Raw genomic sequence first — 26,628 nt, forward strand, 5'->3', positions numbered from 1 at the left:
TAGAGATCAGTAACCAACAATGCTTGTATCCAAATACCAAAAATAATGAATAAAGAATTATAAACTGATACTGCCAAGAGGGTTGAGGAGGGCCTGATAATGCAGGGAAAAATGCCCCACACATTACGCTACTCCCAAGTGCAACTTCATCACCGGTGAGGGCAAGTAATAAGATTGGGCATGTTTTTTGTTGGGGCCTGTAGGACCTCTTTATATTCCCTTTTATTTTGCATGCTGATATCAGCTTTCCTATACCGAGCTTACAAGCCACAGAAATGTACATCCATTTGCACATCATGCCATGTGTGTACCCCAGTAGAAAGGGTTAATTACAAGTTCCATATACATTTTGCACTCTCCTAATAGTCCAGGTCTCAGTGTGGGGCTGTGGTGACTTCTAATTAATTATTGCTGCACTGCACCAAAGCCTCAGGTATTGAAGGGTCATTCGTCATATTCCATTACCGGCGAGCTCAGCCCTCCGCCTGGTGCAGCCGCTGCGTGCTGGAGCTGCAACGGCTGGATAATCTGTAAGCACAGTTTGATCGATTACCCCAATACTGAAGGCTGGTACTGCAGATGCATTGCATGGTGTCTCCACGCATAGGAGAATTATATAGGAAGCAACAATGAGGAGCAAATGACCATAGACATAATATATCCCTGAAGAACTTATAATGACCCTTGCAATTTTCTAAAATCCACCTGTTCTTAGAAATTGCGCAGCAGATTGTTGTTTTTCCAAACATAGTGTCGTGGCTTAGCATTGAGCAAGCAGGTAAAAGAGGACCTTTCACCAATTTTTTCATGATGAACTAGACACACAGTAGTTTCTGGACAGAGGGGAATAAAATATATATATATTTTTTAATTTTGCCTCTCCATTGCGAAAATATTAACAATCAAAAGCATTTGGTACATTTGAGTTAACTTTTGTTAAGTTCTAGTGGGTGTTATCAGATAGTTTTCACTTGGGTGTGTACTTTTTCTCCCTGTATGATGCTTACCAATCATAAGAATGAAGCAACTCAACAGCGACAGAAAAAGAACACCCCCCCATATCTTAAAGAAGAGAGCCCCAATCTCCTGGTCTAACCTCCTGCATGATTAGAAAGCACAGATGATTATGACCTTTTAGATACTTTTACTGACACATTTATGGACAGGCTGTGTGAGGGAGGGACAGTACATCACAGCTGACAGTTCTATAAGAGGAGGAGGAGTGATAGAAGTGTCTGTAATGTGACACAGCTAAACTCAGCTGTGAAAAACACACACCCCACCATATCTTAGAGAAGAGAGCCCCGATCTCTGGTCTAACCTCCTGCATGATTAGAAAGCACAGATGATTATCACCTTTCAGATACTTTTACTGGCACATTTATGGAAAAGCCATGTGGGGGAGGAACAGTACATCAGAGCTGACAGTACTATAAGAGGAGAAGTGATAGCAGTATTTGTAATGTGACACAGCTAAACTCAGCTGTTCTGACCCTCCCCCACGGGGACCTTATCGGAAGGGTTTTAGTCATCTGTGCTAAACTCAGCTGCACCACCCTGACTCATGCAGGGGGTTAAACCAGCAGGTCAGGGCTGTATCATTACATCTCACACACTGAGTAACCTGTTCTAAGTTATGGTGGGGGCGTGTTTCTTTTTCTGCTGTTCTATGATTGGTCAATATCATATAGGTGGAAGAAGCACACACCCCAATGAAAGCTCTCTGATAACTTTTGAAAAGTTCAAGTGGGTGTTAACTCGTTAGGTGCCAAATACTTTGATTGCTAAAATCTCTGCAATCGAGAGGCGAATTTTCCCTCTGCTTTCTGTGATTTATGGACTGCTTTGTATTTTTATTTAGGAGGCGCCAGTCTTGCCAAATGGATCTTATGATGGCAGTTCTTTAGTGAAATCCTCTGGAAAATTGATGCTGCTACAGAAGATGTTGAAAAAGTTAAAAGACGAAGGACACAGAGTTCTCATTTTTTCTCAGGTATCTCGTTTTTGGCAGTCATCGTAGGATGATTTGATGATGTGCGATTCTGATCACTCCCTGATCTGCATTGTGAACTAAACTGACTTTCCCAAGTTCTACTTTTAGGAAAAGTCTTGAAAGTAGATTTCTTTAAAGTGTACAATAAGCAGCTGAAGATGTATTTTATATCTAATGCAGACAGGAATTGTTGAATGATCATATTTTTCCTTCCCTCTACTATTTTCTTGCTTGTTCAAGGGAATCTGTCAACAGGTTTTGTTATGTAATATGACAGCAGCATGATGTATAGACAGAAACCAGCAATATATCACTTATTGGTCCGCTTGGTGTAGTTTTTATGAAATCACTTTTCTGTGCTGCAGATCCATCAGATCTCTGAATGCTGAGCTCTGTATAACCCCACCCACACCAATGATTGGCAACTTCTGTGTACACTGTGCATAGGCAGAAAGCTGCCAATCAGTGGTGGGGTCATGGTTACAAAGAGCAGGAGGACTGCATGACATGAAACAACTAGTCATGTAGTGATAATCATCTGCTGATAAAACACTAAATTTATTGAAACTATAACAAACAGCCTAGTAAGTGACACATCATTAGAATGAGGGTCTCTGCACCTACACCTTGCTGTTCTCAGATAACATAGCAAAACCTGCTGGAAAATCCCTTTAAGAGGCAGACTTTCTTGGATTGATGTCTAAGCAGTGATGTGTGCCATAAAATAATCAAATGGCTCTATCTTCTCTTCCTCCTCCTTCTCCAATCATGCTATTCCACTGAATCACTGAGGGAGAGATTCTGCAGTTGCATCCCCCTCCTCCCTCCTTGTATATAACTCTTACATTTATTGGATTTTTGTGGGATTGAGAAGGTTTTTCCGAACATTTTTATTGAGAGGGAATGGGGGACTAGAAGTAGCTGTAAGGAGATGAAGATGTAAGATACCCCTAATTACATAAAAATAGAACAGTGGGCACGCTTTACTTAGATATGTCATTATATTCACTAAATTCCAACGCAGAATAAAATCAATTAAGACAGAAGATTTGACTGAAGATCATGACTTGTAGATGGGAGATAGGGAATTGAAAGCTCACCGGCTATCCTGACGATGAAGGGCTGAGAGACCTGTGTCTGGTGGGTGCCGATTCCCACTGGTGAAGCTCAGCCAACCATGGGAGTGAAGAGGAAGCCGTGCAGCACAACCTCTGGTAATTAAAAGTTCTTCATTGGAAAATCTTTAAAACTAGTGGATCCATCCAAAAACCATGTTAAAACCTCACGCTTTTCTGGCAGTAAATGCCCTTAATCATAGGATTTTCCAATAAAGAACATTTAAAGATCTGATGGTTGTGCAACACAGCTTCCTCTTCACTCTCATGAAGCTCATTACTGTATAACTATGCCAACCATAGTACCAAATGCTTGAAGCAACGGGAGCTCCTGATAAGCCTTCCCATGGTATTCCCATCTCCAAGATCCTATCCTAATATGTATTTGGTGTAATATTAATAATATTAGCAAATACCTCCAATTAGAAATGTAGTATAGTTCTTCTGATTCGCAATGTCGCTTACCCCATGTGCAGGGCATTGCAGTAGCTTAGGTATCCATGGTTACGACCTCTAGCTAACTAACTGTCACTATATGAGTGGTCATAACCATGGATACCTAAGCTGCTGCAATACCCTGCACATGAGGTAAGCGACATTGCGAATCAGAAGAACTATACTACATTTCTAATTGGTAGTATTTGCTAATATTATTAATATTACACCCACTACATATTGGGATAGCATCTTGGAGATGGAAATACCTTTTTAAGTGTGTTTATGCTTGATTCTCCAACATTCACTGTGTTTAAAGGGGTTGTCCATTACTCAGACAACCCCTCAATCAGTATGTTTGCCACGAGTAAAATAACAACACTTAGTCATCTCTGGTGCTGGCAGTGGCAAACATGAGGATTTGGAGGGGGTTGTCCGAGTAGTGGACAACCCTTTTAACTGTCCTGGATAAAATAATGGTATTGGGGAAATGCTTTGGGATATTAGACGTGTTTCAGTTTGTGGATCGGTTGTTTTTTATTGGATTCTGTTTTTGAACCCTTTTAGCTTGTGCGTAGAATTGTTCATATTCAGCAATTTTGCAGTTCTTCGTATATATGCTGCTCTGAACCGGAAGCCTCAGTATTAATGGGATTTTCGGGAACACTAGGGTGTTATAGGAGGCCGTCCTTTTCGTGGTACTAGCTCTGCCCTCTTTAGGGAATCTGTAGTAGGTCTATATTAGGGTCCTAGTGCCCCTCTATGTGTACCATCTGGTCCTGTTAATCGCCTACAAGTCTATGCAATGACTAAGGATTAATTTCCGAAACGCGTCTGCTGTTCTCCCATGTTTGGGATGGTTGTGACCTAAAAAACCGCATCTATTTGGCGATATGAGATATTTTAAATGAAGTAAATAAATATGGCTTTTATTGGAGATCGCCTTGCTGGATTTTCCTCCTCTGCTAATAGAGGAGGTGGAGAAACTTTTTTTTTTTTCCTCTCCACTTCCGAGAAATACTGATCCCACTCTGATCAAAATCTCATCAGAAAAACGGACCGTTCTTCTCGGATGGAAAGAAAAAGGTCGTGTGACCCTACCCTCACTATGAATTTAGTCTTTTTGACACTTATATGTGACACAGATTATTTTTGGTAAGTTTTTTAATTTTTTTTTTTTTTTTTTATAAAAGTCATTACATTGGGTCTCCCAGTTACTGGTAGTAAAGAAAAACACGGCCATCCTGAAGGTGGAAACGAAATAACTCTGTTTACACTTATGCTAACTTATCTTCCTTATTTAGATGACTAAAATGCTGGATTTACTTGAAGACTTTCTTGAATACGAAGGCTATAAATATGAGCGAATAGATGGAGGAATTACTGGAGGACTGCGGCAGGAGGCAATTGACAGGTTTAATGGTACTACTTCTTACTCTGATCAAGTCAGTGACTTATTAACTTATATATATGGAAAGAAATATATTGCATAATGAGCGTCGGCACCTTAAAGGAGTATTCCCATCTCCAAGATTCTATCCCAATATGTTGTAGGTGTAATAATATTAGCAAATACCTCCAAATAGAAATGTAGTACAGTTCTTCTGATTAGCTACGTTGCTTACCCCATGTGCAGGGCATTGCACTAGCTTAGATATCCATGGTTACGGCCACTCACATAGTGACAGTTATTTAGTTGTTAGTGGATACCATGGATACCTAAGCTACTGGAATGCCCTGCACATGGGATAAGCAACATAGTTAATCAGTAAAACTATACTAAATTTCTAATTGGAGGTATTTTCTAATATTATTATTACATCTTCTACAAATTGGGATAGGATCTTCAAGATGGGAATACACATTTAACTTGGAGGGTAGTTGGTAGTTGATCTCTGAGGCTCGCACTAGGACTTGCCCCTTTTATTTGAAGAGCAGCACATACATTCCCATTTTTCAGCGTCTGAGGATCGGCAACATGAAAAATATTGTTTTCTAAACGCACAGACAAGTATATGAGACTGAAGAGTTCACATTAGGTCAGTGGTAAAAAGAAATGGCTGCTACTTTCATATAAAAATCAATATAAATAAGTGCAACCCAATCCTAATGTTGTTTGTAGCTCTTATGTAATCTGCTTAGCCTAATGCCATGTATCGGGCTGCGGCCAGAAGCATCTCCACTGCTACTTGGGGTAAAACGCTAAAACATTTGGTCTCAGCATGAGACAAGATACCAGGCCCCTTGTGCAAAAGCTACATCTAAGCCCAATGTTGAATTTAATATTTTCAAGATTTCTAAGTAAGTACACCAAAAATGTATAATGCTGCTAAATATATCATGGCTATGACAGTATATGGCCAATTAAAGAGGACCTGCCACTTTCCAAAAGTATGTGGTTTATTAACTGATCCAAATGCCGATGTTCCCCTGAATCCGGCATTGTTTTTCTTTTGTTCCTGGGCCTTTCCGTTCCTGAGATATGGCCCTCTATTCACAAGTATGTAAATATCGTTTTGTTAGTAAAGGGGGTGTGGTCATCAACCCTTCTTTGTGGGTGTCTTCTTGATGACCACACCCACTTAGATAACAAGCCTACATTTACATACCAGCTAGAGAGGGCCACATCTCAGGAACAGAGAGGCTCAGCAGCAAACAAAAAACAACCCCAGATTCAAGAGAACAGTGGCATTTACACCAGAAAACACAAACCATATTTAGGGAAAGTGACAGGTCCCCTTTAAAGGGGTTGTCCAGCCTTCGGTTACAAGTCTCCCAATCACTCTATGTCAGGGTTCCCCAACTCCAGTCCTCAAGGCCCACCAACAGGTCATGTTTTCAGGATTTCCTTAGTATTGCACAGGTGATAATTCCATCATCAGCACAGGCAATAGTTACATCACCTGTGCAATACTAAGGAAATCCTGAAAACATGACCTGTTGGTGGGCCTTGAGGACTGGAGTTGGGGAACCCTGCTCTATGTGACTGCAGACTTGTGAATCCTCACATAGCGCGCGGGAGTGGGCATTCATGTTGCCATAAGCATGCAATTTGCACACTTTTGGCCACATTCAGACTAGACGTGTCCAGTCTCGCTCAATACCCTTGCATAGAGTAATTCTGTGCATGTCTACTTGGCATGTGATCACTTGTATGCAAATCATATACTTACAGTCATTCACCTGCCACTCTCGGCGCCGGCACCGGAGAATCCTCACAGTGAGTATTCACAAGTTTGCAGTCACATAGAATTACTGCAGCTTTGTAGCCTAAGGCCAAACCTTTAAGTAGCCATATCAATTGTTCTGTGACTGTATTTTGAATAAGGCTGCTCTTTCTTCCCCTCTCCCAGGAGCAAATCCCAGAATCAACTAAATTACAGCTAGTCTTTCAAGTTATGAAAGAAACCATTGTGCGGTTTACAACCCTTTCATGAATAAAATAAGAAGTATTTGGTGATTTATCGATTTCCATTGAATAGGGTAACCTGTCTTCGGGGTGTCTTGGGTGCTTTCATCTTAAAGCAAAAAATACTTTTCTATTTATTGGTATCTAAGCATTATTTCCCTACCTTTTCTTTTTCTTAGCTCCTGGTGCTCAGCAGTTTTGTTTTCTGTTGTCTACCCGAGCTGGAGGACTGGGAATAAATTTAGCTACGGCCGACACTGTCATTATATATGACTCAGACTGGAACCCACACAATGATATTCAGGTTAATTAATCATTATTCATTTTATGGAAGGGTGATGACCTGGGGATGTTTTAATAATGAAAATAGAAATACATTGAAAAATGTAGTCGTGATGCTGATCACCATATTTATGGAGCCCCATTGAGCTATAAGTGTGTCCGGAAAAGTAGATGGGGTTTCAGACTAGACAAGACTCATCCACCCATTCGAAGGGATTGTGCAGTGTGCCAGTATTAATAAATGGACTCGTTCATGACTCTTCTTTATTTAAAATACTTGAATTCACAATATTGGCATTTTTGTTAGGCCTGATGCACTTGGCAAAGCCGTATGGTGGCACATACTGTGGTGTGAATAAGTGTTTGCCCCCTTCCTGATTTCTTATTCTTTTGCATGTTTGTCACATAATCACATAACAAATTTAAATATTAGACAAAGATACGAGTAAACACAGAATGCAGTTTTTAAATGAAGGTCTTTATTAATAATGGAAAAAGAAATCCAAACCTACAGGGCCCTGTGTGAAAAAGTGATTGCCCCCACTTAAAACATAAAACATAAATTAACTCTGGTTTATCACATCTTTGGGAAGCTGAGTCAATTTCCCTAGCCACAGACAGGCCTGATTACTGCCACACCTGTCCTCAATCAAGAAATCACTTAAATAGGACCAGCCTGACAAAGTGAAGTAGACCAAAAGATCCTCAAAAGCTAGACATCATGCTGCGATCCAAAGAAATTCAGGAACAAATGAGAAACAAAGTAGTTGAGATCTGTAAGTCTTGAAAAGGTTATAAAGCCATTTCTAGAGCTTTGGGACTCCAGTGAATCACAGTGAGAACCATTATCCACAAATGGCGAAAACATGGAATAGTGGTGAACCTTCCAAGGAGTGGCTGGCTGACCAAAATTATCCCAAGAGGGCAACCACAACTCATCCAAGAGGTCACAAAAGACCTCACAACAACATCCAAAGAACTGCAGGCCTCGCTTGCCTCAGTTAAGGTCAGTGTTCATGACTGCCCAATAAGAAAGAGACTGGACAAAAATGGCATGCATGGCAGAGTTTCAAGACAAAAACCACTGCTGAGAAGAAAAGAACATAAAGGCTTGTCTCAGTTTTGCCACAAAACATATTGATGATCTCCAAGACTTTTAGGAGAATCGTCTGTGGAGTGACGAGACAAAAGATGAACTTTTTGGAAGGTGTATGTCCCATTACATCTGGCGTAGTAGTAACATAGCATTTCAGAAAAGGAACATCATACCATCAGTAAAATATGGTGGTGGTAGTGTGATGGTCTGGGGCTGTTTTGCTGATTCAGGACCTGGAAGACTTGCTGTGGTAAATGGAACCATGAATTCTGCTGTCTACCAAAAAATCCTGAAGGAGAATGTCCAGCCATCTGTTCGTGACCTCAAGCTGAAGTGCACTTGGGTTAGGCAGCAGGACAATGATCCAAAACACACCAGCAAATCCACCTTTGAATGGCTTAAGTAAAGCAAAATTAAGATTTTGGAGTGGCCTAGTCAAAGTCCTGACCTTAATCCAATTGAGATGCAGTGGCGTGACCTTAAAAATGTGGCTCATGCTCGGAAACCCTTCAATGTGGCTGAATTACAACAATTTTGCAAAGATGAGTAGGCCAAAATTCCTTCAGAGCGTTGTAAAAGACTCCTTGCCAGTTATTGCAAAGCATGATTGCAGTTGTTGCTGCTAAGGTTGGCCCAACCAGTTATTAGGTTTAGGGAGCAATCACTTTTTCACACAGGGTCCTGTAGGTTTGGATTTCTTTTTCCCTTAATAATAAAGACCTTCATTTAAAAACTTTGTCTAATATTTAAAGTTGTTTTGTGATCTGAAACCTTTAAGTGTGACAAACTTTCAAAAGAATAAGAAATCAGGAAGTTGGCAAACACTTTTTCACACCACTGTATGTCTCCATAGTTCTGTATTATGGAGCTGTAGGGTCTTCATGTGCCGCCATCTAGGTCCTCCATACTTGGGTCATATAGGAAACATGTTCCCACCGTTAAATAAGAATCTTTCTCTTCAGGCCTTCAGCCGCGCGCACAGAATCGGGCAGAATAAAAAAGTCATGATCTATCGGTTCGTCACCAGAGCGTCCGTAGAAGAAAGGATTACTCAGGTGGCAAAGAGAAAAATGATGCTGACCCACCTGGTTGTACGACCGGGTCTGGGCTCTAAATCCGGCTCCATGTCAAAGCAGGAACTGGACGATATCTTGAAGTTTGGAACAGAAGAGCTCTTCAAGGATGACGTTGAAGGTAAAGAGATCACAATATGATCATTTTCATCATATGTTTTTTATTTTATTATATTTATTTGTTTGGTTTTGTACCATTATGTTTGATTTTATTTTTATTAAAGATGTTGTCTAGGATTAGGATTAGAAAAAAAAAATATGGCTGCTTTTTTTTTCAGAAATAGCGCCACTTCTGACCATGGGTTGTGTCCGGTATTACAACTCAGCCTCATTGAAGTTGGATGGAGGCGAGCTGCAGTACTATGCACAATCCATTGCCGCGGGTGCCGCTGTTTCTGAAAGAAAGTAGATGTATTTCTTTAAGCCTGGACATCCCCTTCAATGACGACTTCTCTGCTCTCCTTTGTGGTGAAGTATAGAGAAACCCTTAGCGCTTAGAATAATCTACTGGAACATTGGATTTCCTATAAAATAGCAATACTGCAGCATCTTGCTTAGAAGTCTTCGATGTGATGTCCCTCTGTTATTCCTCCTGGAGATGTATGGATAAATTAAAGGGGTTCTCCGGGACTTTAACACTGATGGGCTATCCTTAGGATAAGTCATCAATGTCTGATCGGTGGGGGTGTGACACCCGGCACCCCCGCCATTCAGCTGCTCCCGGTGTCAGCAGATCGGAACTGGTCAGTTGTGGGACTGCGCAGCACTGTATAGTGGCCACGGCCAGGTACTACACATCCACCCCCTATTGATTTGAATAAGGGGCATATGTGCAGTACCCGGTCACAGCCACTATACAGTCGGCGGAGCTGTGCTGTGCAGCTTCATAACTGAGCAGCTCCGACCTCTGCCGACACCAGGAGCAGCTGATCGGTGGGAGTGCCTGGTGTCGGACCCCCACTGATCAGACATTGATGACCTAAGGATAAGCCATAAGTGTTAAAGCGTATTTTGTCAGCCGGGCATGTCGCAACATAGTCCAATCAGTGCTGACAGTACCAGACTGCGTTACGACATGCTCCACTAACTAGAGAAATGTTAACAACCAGCTATCAGTTCATTCATACATTTCCAGGAGGAATAACAGAGGAATGGTACAATGCAGAGATCTAAGTAAAGATGCTCCAGAATTATTTAATGGAGAGTACAAGTATTCACTGAAACTGACATGTTGGACTGGTTGACAGCTTCTGTTTAAAGGGGTATTCCCTTCTGGTACATTTATGGCAGGATATGATGTAAATCTATAGTAGATGCATCCATCTTGTGAGCAGGGCCCTGATATTGTATCCCCATTAACTTGTATGGAAAGTCCTACCACCACTCCACATAAAGCCCATTCAAATAGATGGTGGTCTCTTTGGTGAGACCTACTATACATTTATGTCACATCCTAAGCATTACTGTATGAGATGGGAGTACCTCTCTAAGTAGTAACGGGGGAGATTTATGAAAACAACTGCAGACGAAAAGTGAAGGCATTTCCTTAGCAACCAATCAGATTCAAGCTTTCATCTCTCTGAGACTTGAAAATGAAAGCAACAGCCCAACTGATTGGTTAGGAGAGGTAACCACAGCGACCAGAGTTCAGGAGAAGTGGCCGTGTTGATTGTTTACAATGGGACGCGTTGTTTAAGAGGCGCCATTTTGTACTGGAAGCGCCCACATCCAGGTGTCCCCAAGTAGCCCTGATTATGTCCGAAAACCAGTGCAGAGGGAAAATGGAGGACCTGCCCGCAGCAGCTGATCAGATCACTGCCTCCTGTATGATTGCCTCAGGTCTTATCGTGAGGGTGAAGAAATGGCCATTTTGTTTGAATGCTGAAGTGAACCCAGCACATTCAAACGCTTACAAACTGGCACTATGGACATTGAAAGAGAAGGCAGTCTTTATCTGGTGCTTTATTACTGACAAAAACAATGTTTTATTCCATATGCAAATGAGGCTGAAGTGCTAAGGGCATGATCGGAGCACTTCCCGTGACCTGGCATTCTAGGCTCGATTCCCTGCCTAGCCCCACCTTCTACTGCTTGACTGACAGGTCACTGGCAGCTGTTGAACTGTCAGTCAAGCAGAAGAAGGTGGAATCAGGCAAGGAGTAGAGGCAGAGGCTTTTTTCAAGTGCTTTGATCACTCCCAGAGCACTTAAGCCTCATTTGCATATGGAATACAAAATTATTGAGGATGGTTAATAAGACGTAAATTACAAATTTTTTGTTTTTTTCCCAAGCATATTAACCATTAAAGGGGTTGTTCAGTACTTTTAAAAATATGCCAATGTGTTTTAAGAATAAATAGAAGCTTCTTTCTAATTAGAACCTGGTGCTTTTTCTGCCTGTGAGCAGCGCTATCACTGGCCGCTCACATGCATCACGTGACCCCCGGCTGCAGCCGGCACTGACATCCGCTGACGTCACCACAAGTCCAGGCTGCAGCCGAGGGTCCCTCTTCTGCGTTCCAGGTGGATGCTGGGTTTTGGGCAGGGGTACATTGTGCGTGACACCCGGCATCCACCGCGTGCTCTGCCTCTCCCCATTCATTGGGAAAGCGTGCTGTGGATGCTGGGTGTGACGCAGGGGGCAACTCCCGCCCACAACCCAGCAGCCACCGCCGGGACCCCAGCGCTGAGTCACGCCTCACTTGTCCTGACGTCAGCGGGGGTCACGTGATGCCTGTGAGCGGCCACCGATAGCTCCACTCACAGGCTTTATCAGCATCACAAGGTATTTACAAAGAAGCTTCTATTTATCATTAAAACACACTGGCATATTTTTCAAAGTACTGAACAACCCTTTTAATGAAAATGAGACGACCCCCTGTAAGAACGGTATAGATTGCCTTATGTTTCAAAGACCTACATGCCCATGCAAGCAGTCTGGTGGGGAGGGGGAAAATGAGCTGACTGATTTCCTTAAAAATGAAAATGGAGTTTTGTAGCGACAACGATTAGGCATATTTATGTAGGAGGATCTTGTACGACTGGACATCACAACTGATTTTGTTATACCACAACCTCTAAACTTCAGGCCTTTTTCAGTCAGCTGTAATGCTGCTGCAGTTTAGAGTCCATATTATGGTCACGAGGCCCGGACCCTTAAGCTTAAAGAGGACCAATCGCCTCCTGGGAAACTTCATGAAGTATAAGGAGACCAACATATAAAACATTTACCTGATTTATATGATTAGGAATAGTAATTTCCACTCTTAATTTGGTCTCTGACCCTTTAAGGGACTGTAGAAGTCAGGCTCTCTGCTGTCTCATTATTTTGACAGCTGTGTGAGGCTTCCTGCTTTTATGCTGGGAGACACCACTTGTTGGTGGAGTCAGTGGGCTGCTTGTAAACACATGATGACATCTGTGCTGCAGACTTACTTCAAGCTGGATGTAGTTACATATTTGGGAACGTAAGATGTAGTCCTGCATTTTATGTAGCATCATGAGGAGGAGAAGGCTAAAAAAGCAGTAGAAGTAAGTCTTCTTAGTCTTCTCTTGTTTATAACTGCTGAGGCCCTTTTGTAGTAACATTCTCAGTGTAGCCCTTTAATTGCAGCTATGTCTTTCTCTAGTTAATTACCCTTTAGAAACAGCTATGTCCTCCTGTAGTAGATTAATCCTTTTCCTCCATAGTAGTAGATTAATCCTTTAGAAGTAGCTATGTCCTCCCATAGTAGATTAATCCCTTAGAAGCAGATATGTCCTGCATTAGTAGATTAATCCTTTAAAAGCAGCTATGTTCTCCCGTAGTAGATTAATCCTTTAGAAGCAGCTATGTCCTCCCGTAGTAGATGAATCCTTTAGAAGCAGCTATGTCTTCCACTAGAAGATTAATCCCCGAAAAGTAGCTATGTCTTGTGCTTGTAAATTCTTTAGAGGCCGCTATATCCTCCTCTAGTAGATTAATCCTTTAGTAGTAGTTCTATCCCTTTCCTTTTTTGGGTCTGTATATTTCACAGGGTCTTCCTATTACATGGCTGATAAATAACATTATTTAATATATCGAAAAGTTTAGGCTCCTTTATATGCCTTCATAAAACTATAATTTTCAGTACTTCGCTTATTGTACACGGGTACATGTGCTGCCAACAACATAATGGTGTATGGGGACAGAGAGGTCGTATTAACGATTCTTTTTCCTCATACAGTTATTGTCGGCCTGAGTGAATGGGCCAATCAATGAGTGCTGATCGACTTGTAAATAGTTGATTGGCACCCTTTAACTGGTCAAAATATTTATGGAGACATTATGCCTGGCAATTATAGGAGTACTGTACCTCACACCTACAGACATTTTGGGTACTTCTAAGGTCAGGGTGGTCAAAATAAGGCCGTCGCTTATGAAAACTCTTTGGTCTAGAGGTCTAGTGTATTGAAGGGGCCAATGTAAAATTTCCTGGTGGACTAGGGCAGTAAGTGGCTAACATCATGAGGTGTATGTCGTCATTCCTATAGGTTTAGGGCAGGGAAGGGGTTCTTATAATTGTACCTGGTGGTCTACGATGGTGAAGGGGTTAGTCATACCAGGACATATCTGTTTATTAGACTTACCGCCTTCCCAGACCATCAGTTACCTAAAAAGTTAAACTGATTTGGACAAAACAACATAAAAAGTTTCCAAAAAGGTCCAAAAACAGTAAATGCAAATACTTTTTTTTCAGCTTTCCATGCAGAGTTGTGGTCAGTGTCAGTTGTGATGTTCTCCGTACAGCGACTGTGTGATATCGCTCCATGTATTGCTTAACTCTCCCTTCTTTTTGATGTTTTTGTGTCTTCCCTCCTTTCTACTGCAGACCATCACTGCGGCAGCTTAACAGTGTGCAAGAAAACTGGTGAGCGGCTCTGTGGTTGGATGGCTAAGATGCCACCAGAGCAGTGGCTAGTCCGTAGTGTCACTTTGCCCTTTAATTGCCATCATAAATATCGCTTTAAAAAAGGTCTAAATTTCACATAGAGGCAAATCAAAACGAAACAAAACACATCATCGAAAAGTTCCCAGTTCACGCACTGAAAAGTTCAAGCCCCTCGATTTGTAAATACAATTCTTCAATATACAACAGCCTAAAGTTAAATGTTTCTCTGCTGCACAGAGTATTTCAGGAGAGCGGGGTGTTGATCTCATGGGAGCTGCCACATTGTGGCAGAGTCTTTATTAGGGATGGGACATATGACTGATGTGAGGAGAGGGACACAGATTATAGGATTATAGGGCATACGATGATAGAGGCAGCAGGAGGGACTCCAAGCAGCACAGAGTATTTCAGGAAAAAATTATATTAATCATGTAGTATAATGGTAAGAGTAGGAGATTGTGACCTGTGAACATATGGCTGATGTCAGAAGGGGATTGAAGAGTAAAGGACATAACAATGATATAGGCAAAAGTGGGGCCTCCCAGCAGTACGGAGTATTTCAGGAAAGAAGTATGGAGCATTGACCTGAACCTTCATAGGAAAGTTCTGTATGGGACAGGAGTGAGGAGCGGTGTCATGATTTGAAGAGGAGAATGGTAACAAAGAGATGATTAAGAGGTATATCATTAGCAGGAACAGGATTTCCAGCAGCACAAAGTATTTCAGGATCGGTTTTGCAGTAATCAGCAAGCAGTTCTTTCACATACCTGTTGTATAAACAGATTATATTCCAGCAGAACACATCTGTCTGAGGAATGGAGATGCTGAATACTCCAGTATTATATATCTTCTTAATAAATTCACTTACCTGTGTTTTCCATCTCAAGATACAGATTTTAGCATTGTCGTTCCTGCACCATCGGCTTCATGAATAGAATGCGAGAGGTGCTGTGACACAGAAAAGCATCCTGCCTATATTAGTGAACTGATGATACCTGGATGACAACCCCTTTGACAACTTTGTGGACCTCGTGGAGTTTGGCCTCTTTTTCGGGATCCCCCTCCCTTATTGAACCAGAATAGAGTCTGGGTCCATCCACGTATAGCTCAGTCAGCAGTTCATTACAATATTCTCTGAACGAATTTGTCCAGCAATGACAAGTGGGGTTACGGAAACTGGTCCCTAAAAGTTGTTGCCTTCAGACCTTTTCGCTTGCCAAGTTTGTTTTTATTAAAGGGAACTTGTCATGTCCAAAAAAGCTATTTACCTGCCGATATAGGGTTAATCTGTAAATAGCATTACAATCCTGTCTGCCTTATTGGAAGTTACAGGGAGAAAATGAACTTATATCCTCCCTGCAGCCGCTGCCTTCCAGTCAGTGCAGGGAGCTGTTATAGTCACCTATCAGTAATCACTCCCCGACACTTTGATTGGCAGTCTGCTCTTTACACACACACTGCAGAGCCGGCTGTCAATCAATATGTCGGGGCAGTGATTACAGCTGTATACTGATAGGTGACTGTAACCGCACCCTGCACCGCCTTGATGACTGGAAGCAAGTGGCTGCAGGGAGGATATAAATTCATTTTCTACCTGTAACCATGACCTCTGTAAGACTATGTTCATAGGCAGCGTTTTTGCAGTGTTTTTTTTTATTTATTTTTTTTTAATAAGAAGTTACATTTTAAAGTATCAGCAAAAGCTATGACATATCTACATATGAATAGTGTTTTTGGACATGACAGGTTTTCTTTAAATTATCTCTGGTGACCAGTAAACTTACACTCTGCAGGCTCCCTTCTCAGAAACCAGAGACCCCCAATGTTGATGGCCATGTCCACCTTTGCAGCCACATTTTTCTATGAAGCAACTTTGCAATAGTCGGTAATTAAAAAATTTTAAATTTACTATCATTTTGGGTCTACAGCTCCATGCAGACCTATGCATCTCCATGGTAACAGACGACAACAAAAAAAGGTGTAATCTATCCTGTAGTCACTTTTTCTCTAATCTGTTCCCACCTTAAACCTAACGTACATTCAGTAGGTGACCAAAAATATAGGAGACTGAAGTATAAGTGCTGGATCAGACTACGGGCGCTGTTTGTTGTCTGTTACCATGGAGAATGAAATGTGCTTTGTTACATAAGAAATGGTTGTGATCGTCTACGTAACAACTCTTCCATCTTCCCCTGCAGGAAGACATAAGTGATAGGAGCATGGAGATCTTGGAGGCAGGGAACCATTAAAAGAGATTATGGGTAGAGATTGTGAAGGACCCTTCCCTGGGTAACTGCTAGGATATAGTCTGGTTATTCTGCCCCTCATTAGTGCACACATAGATGATGATAACTGGCGGTCTGTTTGCCCTATGTGAATTTTACGTGTTGCTATTTTCCACAGCTGCAAATGCAACACACAAGCTTTGTCACTACCATGTCTTTGTTCTGCAACCTCCATGGCTGTTTGGGATGCTCATTACGTCTGGATGCGGCTGTTTATATCATGCTATTATGTGTATTTTATATATGTGTTATGCTACTGTAATTAAAGGTGATGTCCACACAGTCAGGCGCCTGCATAAACTGGACCGAGATCGGAATTCGGTGTACGGACTGGCCGGCGGCTCTCCCCACCCGAGCGTGACAGCCGCATAGAAATACATGAAGCTGTCACTCTCTGGTCAGGAGAGCCGCCAGCCAGTCCGTGCATTGCGGTCTGATTTATATGGCCGTCTAAGTATGTCCTAACACAAAGTGATTTTGTATTCCTCTTAAAGGGCAACTCCAGATGGATACAATATTGTGCCATCTGTTCAGTTCCGTAGTCAAAATGTGGAAAGCATAATATTGTTAAAAGGGTATTCCCATCTCCAAGATCCTATCTAATATGTAGTGTGTTTAACAATAATAATAATAATGATAATAGAAAATACCTCCAATTAGAAATGTAGAATAGTTACTCTGATTCGCTATGTCACTTACCCCATGTGCAGGGCATTGCAGTAGCTTAGGTATCCATGGTTATGACCGTTGTAGTTACAATTAGTTAGCTGTTAGTGATCGTATCCATGGATACCTAAGCTATTGCAATACCCTGCACATGGGGTAAATGACATAGCGAATCAGAAAAACACTGTTTCTAATTGGTGGTATTTGCTAATATTATTATTATTACACCTACTACATATTTGAGATGAAAAGACCCGTTTAATGGTGGAATTGATGGAAGAAAAAAAAATTGCATCCCCTTTTGTGGGCTATTGTTTCTTCCGTTCTTCTACAGATTTTGAGACTCAGTAGGGGGCTACAGTGAGCACAAAAGAAAACACCAGGAATGATGGAGGGGAAATTAGAATTTTTTTGAATTTTTATACTATTATTTTCCAATGATTTTTCCACCGTGGCTGGAGTTGTTCTTTAAGCCCTCTTTGTCACTGTAGGTGGACATCCCCTTCTTTGTGTCTTGCACTAGTATGTATTTGGCTTCCATAAAACTTGCAGTTTTTCCTGGAATTATGAACCAGAGCTAAATTCCAGGCCTTGATGGCTACAACTCCCAAGATCACGCGTACTTGCTGTCTGACTTTTCCTGCCCTTATATCTCCATATTGAACTTCGCAGGTGACAATAAGGACGTTGAGGACAGCAGTGTCATCCACTATGATGATGGTGCCATCTCGAAACTTCTGGATAGAAACCAAGACGCCACCGAGGACACGGAAATCCAGAATATGAACGAATATCTGAGTTCTTTCAAAGTGGCTCAGTATGTTGTGCGAGAAGACGACGGAGTGGTAACGCTTTTTTTTTTACTTACCTTTTACTAACGATATGATGGAATTATCTCATAGTGTTATAAAGTTCTGCAATATTATAATATGCTTTCCCTGCAATCAGAGTTGTGTTATATTCTTAGGAGGAGGTTGAACGGGAAATTATAAAACAAGAAGAGAACGTAGATCCGGATTATTGGGAGAAGCTCCTTCGTCATCATTACGAGCAGCAACAAGAAGATCTCGCCAGGAATCTTGGAAAAGGAAAAAGAATCCGCAAGCAAGTGAACTACAACGATGCTTCCCAGGAGGACCAAGGTGCCGGCTGTGGTCATATTCATCAATTATATTACGTTCTCAAATCATCTGTTGTTTTCTTTCTTTAAACTTTTATCTTTCTGTTACTGATACAAGTTATAACCTGATGGTATACATTATGAGAGATGTATCATCTATATAGGTGCTGACACTATAAAGCAGACCGTATACAGGGCTTATGGACGTATCTTATCATCATGACATAGTGATGATACCCCCCCTTCAAACTCATATACTTCTGTAGGTCTGCAGCTGCCATAATCCTATACCTGTTAGTCATGCTTGGATTTATTGGCAACCACTTGAGTTGGTGCAAATCGATTCGTAGGACCCGGTTCTAATTTGTGGCCGCTGAACGGTAGCTCTGAGAATCTACCTTTTACCTCTCAGCATCCACAGCTCTTCTTTTGATTAACCGGCAAGGCACATCGTCATTTTTGTGGCTTATTGCACATGTGACCAGGCCAGCTAATAAAAAGAAGAGCCTATGATGCTGTCCGGTAAGAGGCGGCTCTCAGGATTCCCACTAAGCGGTGTAAGGCAGCGCTATTCATCATGCTGAGGGGCACTCGCTTCACCGGGTCAATTAAAGCACACATGCAATGTTTTTCCGGTAACATGTAGTCCAGCAGTTTATTACACCTCATAAACCGCACATAACATAGTCCATCTCAGTGGCTCGTCGACATGATACACATAATATCCCAGAGCCTTTCCAGTGACAGATATGCCCACTTGGCTCCAGACACAGCCTTCAGCAAGGTAACAATATCAATGTACACATCAAGCAGCGTTTTTACCTTTGCCGGGTCGTAGCTGCTTCAGTCAGTTCGGTTCTGCCACAGCTGCGGCTTTAAGGCTTCCCAGATGGGGTCTCCGGGCCTCGTACCTTCAAAGGCTACTGGTATCTCAAACGCCGGGGGATCCAGCCTCTGCCTTCCAGGCTAGTGGAGTCCAACACAGGGACCAGGCCTCTCTTTCTAGGCCTCACCAGGCCACTCTTTCTCTGTTTCACAACTACCAGGATTTATATATCCTTTTGTGCACACAGGACCTGTGATGATGTCACAGTCATGTGATCAGTCACCTGAGGGGGAGGTAAATGGTCAGCCAGAACACACCCCCTGGACATTCCAGTAGTGCAGCAAGCCGCTGCATTACCGCGGCCATAGATTAATGACGTGGCCTATGGACCGTGTCCCGCAAATCCATATGCATCCACTCTAGCAGCCACTATGCAGGTGGCCATACAAATTATACTGATGTCAGCTGAACCTGCTGATTTTGTGGGCCCGGCTAACATCTAATTTGTTGGCCAGTGTCCTGATTTTTCTTCGGAAATCATTGATTTCAAGAGAGAATGATAGGGCATCTAGATTTCAACATGCCTGATTCTTTGTTCTCCTGGGAGCTAAGGTGCTGCCAGGGGTGTGTGACTGCAGCTTACTTTTCTCCCTTTTGATAACACATTTTTGGCAAAACCAGGAGTAATTGTGTGTGGGGGGTGGGGTGGGCATAGTAAAAATAACCTGTCATCCTTGTCCAACAGCAATCAGTGGTGGATGAGACCTCTTATCAAAGTTGGTGTTTTTTTTTTTTTTAAAGAGAATGTGTCAGCAGGTTTTTTGCTATGTAATCTGAGAGTAGGGGCAGAGATTCTGATTCCAGTGATGTATCACTTACTGGGCTGTGTTTTGCCGTTTCAATACAATCACTGTTTTATCAGCAGGAGATTATCACTACAGGACTAGGTATCTCGTGCCTACTGGTCCAACCCTGCCCCCAGCACTGATTAGCAGTTTTCTGTCAAAGTACACTGTACACAGAAAGCAGCCCATACATCATGCTGCTTTCTGATTACACAGCAAAAACCCGCTGACAGATTGACTTTAAATTTTGTTACAATTTCTAATTATTTTTTATAATTTAGAATGGCAAGATGAACTTTCTGACAACCAATCAGAATATTCCATTGGTTCAGAGGATGAAGATGAAGACTTTGAAGAAAAACCTGAAGGTCAGAGTGAGTTAAACTTTTTCTTCAGATGGATATGGATCACCTATAGGACAGTGAACCCAACAGGCAACCTGTGGGAGGGTAACCTACAGCGATTAGTTTTACTTTGTCTTGTCCATCACCCCACAGTTCTCTCCTATCAGATGACTACTATGGAGGCTGCAGGCCAAGCAGAAGCTTGTTACTGGAAGCAGAGGACTTGACCACTGTCGAGTCCTCGGCTCCTTTGTTGCCACCATGGGGGTAGCCTATGGCGGCTTCTTCTATCAACTAGTTAAAAGTACCTAAGGATCAGGGAGACAGTCCACCATGATTTCATGTCATCTAATCAAATGTCAAAACAAATTCATGTCATCTAGTCAAATTTGCTTGAGTTTACACAGGTCCCAATGAGTAAGAAGCCTCTTATAATTGACTCTTCAGGTTCTCTTCGTGGGTCCTGGTCTGATGATCTTGCAAAGCAAACTTACAAGTGTATATAATTTCCTTAGGTGGAAGGAGACAATCTCGCAGACAACTGAAAAGTGACAGAGACAAGCCTCTTCCTCCACTTCTTGCTCGGGTTGGAGGAAACATTGAGGTACGTGTACAACAGGTCCACGGGGGGTTCATTGCATCTTATGTGGCAGGAAAACCTGAGTTACATAAGTAAAGATCTTTAGGCATTAGGGCCTGACGCAAAGTTTTATCAGCTGCAACAGAATCTATTAAAGGGAATGTCCACATTGAACACTATACGCCATACCATCGAAGTGCCAGAGCAGTATGGCAAAGCAAGGCCAGAAACCCACAAGCACCAGTTAAAGGGATTGTCCCATGGATAGGGGTAACTTATTGTTTGCTGGAGGTCCAACTGCTGAGCCCCCAGCGATGTTGAGAACTGGGCTTTCCAGAGTCCATATGACTGGAGATCAGATTTAGCATCTGCACCACCACTCCATTCATTTGGGATGGAAAGCTGGATTTGGCTATCTCTGCCAATCCAATAGAGAATGAATAATGCACACATGACTCCTGCTTCATTCAGACAGGGTTCTGCAGTGCCCCATTCTCAGGATTCCCTGCTGAGACCCCCATCGATCAATAAGTGTTTCCCTGTCTTATGGACCCAATGAATCCACCAGCAGAATAGTGAGTGCATCTCTGAAGTATAATACAGGATGTAACTCAGGATCAGTACAGGATCAGTAATGTATGTACACAGTGACTGCACCAGCAGAATAGTGAGTGCAGCTCTGGAGCATAATACAGGATGTAACTCAGGATCAGTACAGGATCAGTAATGTAATGTATGTACACAGTGAGTGCCCCAGCAGAATAGTGAGTGCAGCTCGAGAGTATAATACAGGATGTAACTCCGGATCATTACAGGATCAGTAATGTAATGTATGTACACAGTGACTGCACCAGCAGAATAGTGAGTGCAGCTCTGGAGTATAATACAGGATGTAACTCAGGATCAGTACAGGATCAGTAATGAAATGTATGTACACAGTGACTGCACCAGCAGAATAGTGAGTGCAGCTCTGGAGTATAATACAGGATATAACTCAGGATCAGTACAGGATAAGTAATGTAATGTATGTACACAGTGACTCCACCAGCAGAATAGTGAGTGCAGCTCTGGAGTATAATACAGGATATAACTCAGGATCAGTACAGGATAAGTAATGAAATGTATGTACACAGTGACTGCACCAGCAGAATAGTGAGTGCAGCTCTGGAGTATAATACAGGATGTAACTCAGGATCAGTACAGGATCAGTAATGTAATGTATGTACACAGTGACTGCACCAGCAGAATAGTGAGTGCAGCTCTGGAGTATAATACAGGATGTAACTCAGGATCAGTACAGGATCAGTAATGTATGTACACAGTGACTGCACCAGCAGAATAGTGAGTGTAGCTCTGGAGCATAATACAGGATGTAACTCAGGATCAGTACAGGATCAGTAATGTAATGTATGTACACAGTGACTCCACCAGCAGAATAGTGAGTGCAGCTCTGGAGTATAATACACGATGTAACTCAGGATCAGTACAGGATCAGTAATGTAATGTATGTACACAGTGACTCCACCAGCAGAATAGTGAGTGCAGCTCTGGAGTATAATACTGGATGTAACTCAGGATCAGTAATGTAATGTATGTACACAGTGACTGCACCAGCAGAATAGTGAGTGCAGCTCTGGAGTATAATACAGGATGTAACTCAGGATCAGTACAGGATCAGTAATGTAATGTATGTACACAGTGACTCCACCAGCAGAATAATGAGTGCAGCTCTGGAGTATAGTACAGGATGTAACTCAGGATCAGTACAGGATCAGTAATGTATGTACACAGTGACTCCACCAGCAGAATAGTGAGTGTAGCTCTGGAGCATAATACAGGATGTAACTCAGGATCAGTACAGGATCAGTAATGTAATGTATGTACACAGTGACTGCACCAGCAGAATAGTGAGTGCAGCTCTGGAGTATAATACAGGATGTAACTCAGGATCAGTACAGGATAAGTAATGTAATGTATGTACACAGTGACTCCACCAGCAGAATAGTGAGTGCAGCTCTGGAGTATAATACTGGATGTAACTCAGGATCAGTAATGTAATGTATGTACACAGTGACTGCACCAGCAGAATAGTGAGTGCAGCTCTGGAGTATAATACAGGATGTAACTCAGGATCAGTACAGGATCAGTAATGTAATGCATTTACAAAGTACAGTGGGGAAAATAAGTATTTGATACACTGATGATTTTGCAAGTTTTCCCACTTACAAAGAATGGAGAGGTCTGTAATTTTTATCGTAGGTACACTGCAACTGTGAGAGACCGAATCTAAAAATAAGAACTAGAAAATCACATTGTATGATTTTTACATAATTAATTTGCATTTTATTGCATGAAATAAGTATTTGATCACCTACCAACCAGCATGAATTCTGGCTCTCACAGACCTGTTAGTTTTTCTTTAAGAAGCCCTCCTACTCTGCACTCATTACCTGTAATTATTGCACCTGTTTGAACTCGTTACCTGTATAAAAGACACCTGTCCACACACTCATTCACACTCCAGTCTCTCCACCGTGGCCAAGACCAGAGAGTTGTCTAAGGACACCAGGGACAAAATTGTAGACCTGAACAAAGCTGGGATGGGCTACAGGACAATAGGTAAGCAGCTTGGTGAGAAGGCAACAACTGTTGGCACAATTTTTAGAAAATGGAAGAAACACAAGATGACTGTCCATCTTCCTCAGTTTGGGGCACCATGCAAGATCTCACCTCGTGGGATAAGGATCATTCTCAGAAAGGTCAGGAATCAGCCTAGAACTACACGGGAGGAACTGGTCAATGACCTGAAGAGAGTTGGGACCACAGTCTCAAACATTACCGTTAGTAACACACTACGACGTCATGGATTAAAATTCTGCAGGGCACGCAAGGTCCCCCTGCTTACACCAGCACATGTTCAGGCCCTATTGAAGTTCGCCAATGACCATCTGGATGATCAAGATGAGGCATGGGAGAAGGTCATGTGGTCAATGAGACCAAAATAGAACTTTTTGTTATCAACTCCACTCGCCATGTTTGGAGGAAGAAGAAGGATGAGTACAACCCCAAGAACACTGTCCCAACTATGAAGCATGGTGGGGGAAACCTCATACTTTGGGGGTGCCTTTCTACTAAGGGGACAGGACGACTGCACCGTATTAAAGGGAGAATGGATGGGGCCATGTATCTCAAGATTTTGGCCAACAACCTCCTTCCCTCAGTAAGAGCATTGAAGATGGGTCGTGGCTGGGTCTGCTAGCATGACAATGACTCGAAACACACAGCCAGGGCAAATAAGGACTGGCTCTGTAAGAAGCATTTCAAGGTCCTGGAGTGGCCTAGCCAGTCTCCAGACCGGAACCCAATAGAAAATCTTTAGAGGGAGCTGAAACTCAATGTTGCCCAGCGACAGCCCCGAAACCTGAAAGATCTGGAGAAGATGTGTTTGGAGGAGTGGGCCAAAATCCCTGTTGCAATGTGTGTAAACCTGGTCGAGAAATACAGGAATCGTCTGACCTCTGTAATTGAAAACAAAGATTTCTGGACCAAATATTAAGTTCTGTTTTTCTATTGTATCAAATACTTATTTCATGCAAAAAAATGCAAATTAATTATGTAATAATCATACAATGTGATTTTCTGGATTTTTTTAGATTCTGTCTCTCACAGGTGAAGTGTATCTATGATAAAAATTACAGACCTCTCCATTTTTTGTAGGTGGGAAAATTTGCAAAATCAGCAGTGTATGAAATACTTATTTTCCCCACTGTTAAAGGAGTTGTCCACTACTTTCACACTGATGCCCTGTCCATAGGATAGGGCATCAATGTATGATCGGCCGGGGTCCCACACGCGGCACCCCCAGCAATCAGACGTTATCGGTGGTGGCGGCCGCTGGCCGGAAGTCCTTACCTTGTGGTGCATGGCCGTCAAGTTGTAGTGGCCGGAACTTGTTACTGCCCATCCGCCTCCTATTCAATTGAATGGGAGGTTGATGTGCAGTACCCCACGGCGGCCACTACAGCTTGATGGCCAAGCACCACAGGTAAGGACTTCCTGCCGGTGGCGGCCGCCGGCACCAATGACAGCTGATCGTCGGGGGTGCCGCGTGGGGGACCCCGGCCGATCATACATTGATTCCCTATCCTATGGATAGGGCATCAGTGTGAAAGTAGTGGACAACCCCTTTAATGTATACATGAATATATATATATATATATATATATTTTTTTTTTTTTTTCTTTTCTTTTCTCATTGTGCCACTTTTTAAAATCTAGAACTTTAATCATTGAATATTAACACTTTTTTGTCGTTACAAGGTTCTTGGGTTCAATGCTCGACAACGTAAAGCCTTCCTTAATGCTATCATGAGATGGGGAATGCCCCCACAGGATGCCTTTAATTCACACTGGCTCGTTCGGGATCTCCGAGGAAAAAGTGAGAAAGAATTTAGGTATCGTGATTCCTCATTTCACAGTCGTGTCTTTTCTTTTTAAATCTTTTTTTTATTAATTTGTCAAAGACAAAGCATCAGGATTTGAATTTTTTTCAAGTCCACAATGTGGTCGTAATGTATATGCAACTTACATGTCAGAACAAAAAAATTTTTCAATTACTACTAGTTTAAGTTGAGAGGGGAACTAATTCCCTTTACCTTTCCCACATCTGTTTTTTTCAAGCCATTTAAAGAAAATTATAACATGAAGGTCATAATGTGTTACAGGTTGGGTTATTTAATTTGTAAATTAAAGCAAATGAAAAAAGGAAAAAAACCTAGTGAACGCTACTTGCAAGTTGCTCATCACTAGAGGGCAGCAGAGTTCAGTGTTGGCATTTGTACACTTCACCATTCAGCTGAAGTCAATGAACTGTTACAGCTGCAGCTCCGTGCCATTGACATCTTATAACATTCAGTTTACTTATTATTATTATTTATTATTATTATAGCACCATTTATTCCATGGCGCTTTACATGTGAAACTTATGACACGTGCTCTATTTCAGTAGTCCCGAGCTTCAAATGTCTCCTACAGCTTATGTTTCAATGGGTCATTACTTATATCCTACACTGATCAGCTGTAACATTAAGGGCGCAGTCAGTCGGCTGTATAAATTGGACCGAGATCGGAACGCAGTGCACCGACTGGCCAGCGGATCTCTTGCCCCCAGCGTGACAGCTTCATGTATTTCTATGCAGCTGTCACTCTCGGGTCGGGAGTCCGTACACTGCATTCTGATCTTGGTCCAATTTATACTGCCGTCTGACAGCCCTCTAAGAGTGATGGCAAATGTCCGAAACTCACACTGTGAAGCCCAATGGCTTCCAATTTGGTTTTATGGAAATAGGTCTTAAAGCTACTTGGATAGCCCCTTCTTAAATGCCCAAGTCCCCGAGTAAAATAAGAAAAGCTTATTCTCACTTACCGCATCGGCGCCACTCCGGCAAAGTTGGCGCATTGTCTCCCGGTGCTTCCGCGATGTTGTTATATCACATGAGCGCTGCAGCCAATTAGCAGTTTCTGAACAGCTGCAGCCTTCAATATTATGCCAAAGCGACCACTGATTGGCTGCAGCGCTCACGTGACATTGTGGTGCGGGAGGTGAATATAAGGTGCATGTTACCTTTTTTTTATTATTATTATACTCGGGC

At 42.2% G+C, this 26,628-nt stretch overlaps 1 protein-coding gene across 9 annotated transcripts in view; it reads left to right on the plus strand.

The window, feature by feature from the left end:
* CHD5 (chromodomain helicase DNA binding protein 5) overlaps positions 1-26,628 on the plus strand; it is a 277,373-nt gene that overhangs the window by 217,831 nt on the left and 32,914 nt on the right. For 7 of the 9 annotated variants that reach the window (XM_073656702.1, XM_073656704.1, XM_073656701.1 and 4 more), the window contains exons 20-29: positions 1,862-1,993; positions 4,848-4,965; positions 7,132-7,256; positions 9,293-9,524; positions 14,253-14,291; positions 17,936-18,108; positions 18,231-18,405; positions 20,336-20,428; positions 20,914-21,002; positions 25,298-25,431. In XM_073656702.1, the coding sequence (XP_073512803.1) occupies positions 1,862-1,993; positions 4,848-4,965; positions 7,132-7,256; positions 9,293-9,524; positions 14,253-14,291; positions 17,936-18,108; positions 18,231-18,405; positions 20,336-20,428; positions 20,914-21,002; positions 25,298-25,431 (1,310 nt within the window). The remainder of the gene's footprint in view (positions 1-1,861; positions 1,994-4,847; positions 4,966-7,131; positions 7,257-9,292; positions 9,525-14,252; positions 14,292-17,935; positions 18,109-18,230; positions 18,406-20,335; positions 20,429-20,913; positions 21,003-25,297; positions 25,432-26,628) is intronic. The other 2 variants (XM_073656705.1, XM_073656709.1) reach the window with 1 other exon arrangement.

Source organism: Phyllobates terribilis, unplaced genomic scaffold, assembly GCF_046119375.1.
Source record: "Phyllobates terribilis strain yellow unplaced genomic scaffold, ASM4611937v1 Scaffold_12__6_contigs__length_324123572, whole genome shotgun sequence".
In the NCBI taxonomy this organism is placed as follows: Eukaryota; Metazoa; Chordata; class Amphibia; order Anura; family Dendrobatidae; genus Phyllobates; species Phyllobates terribilis.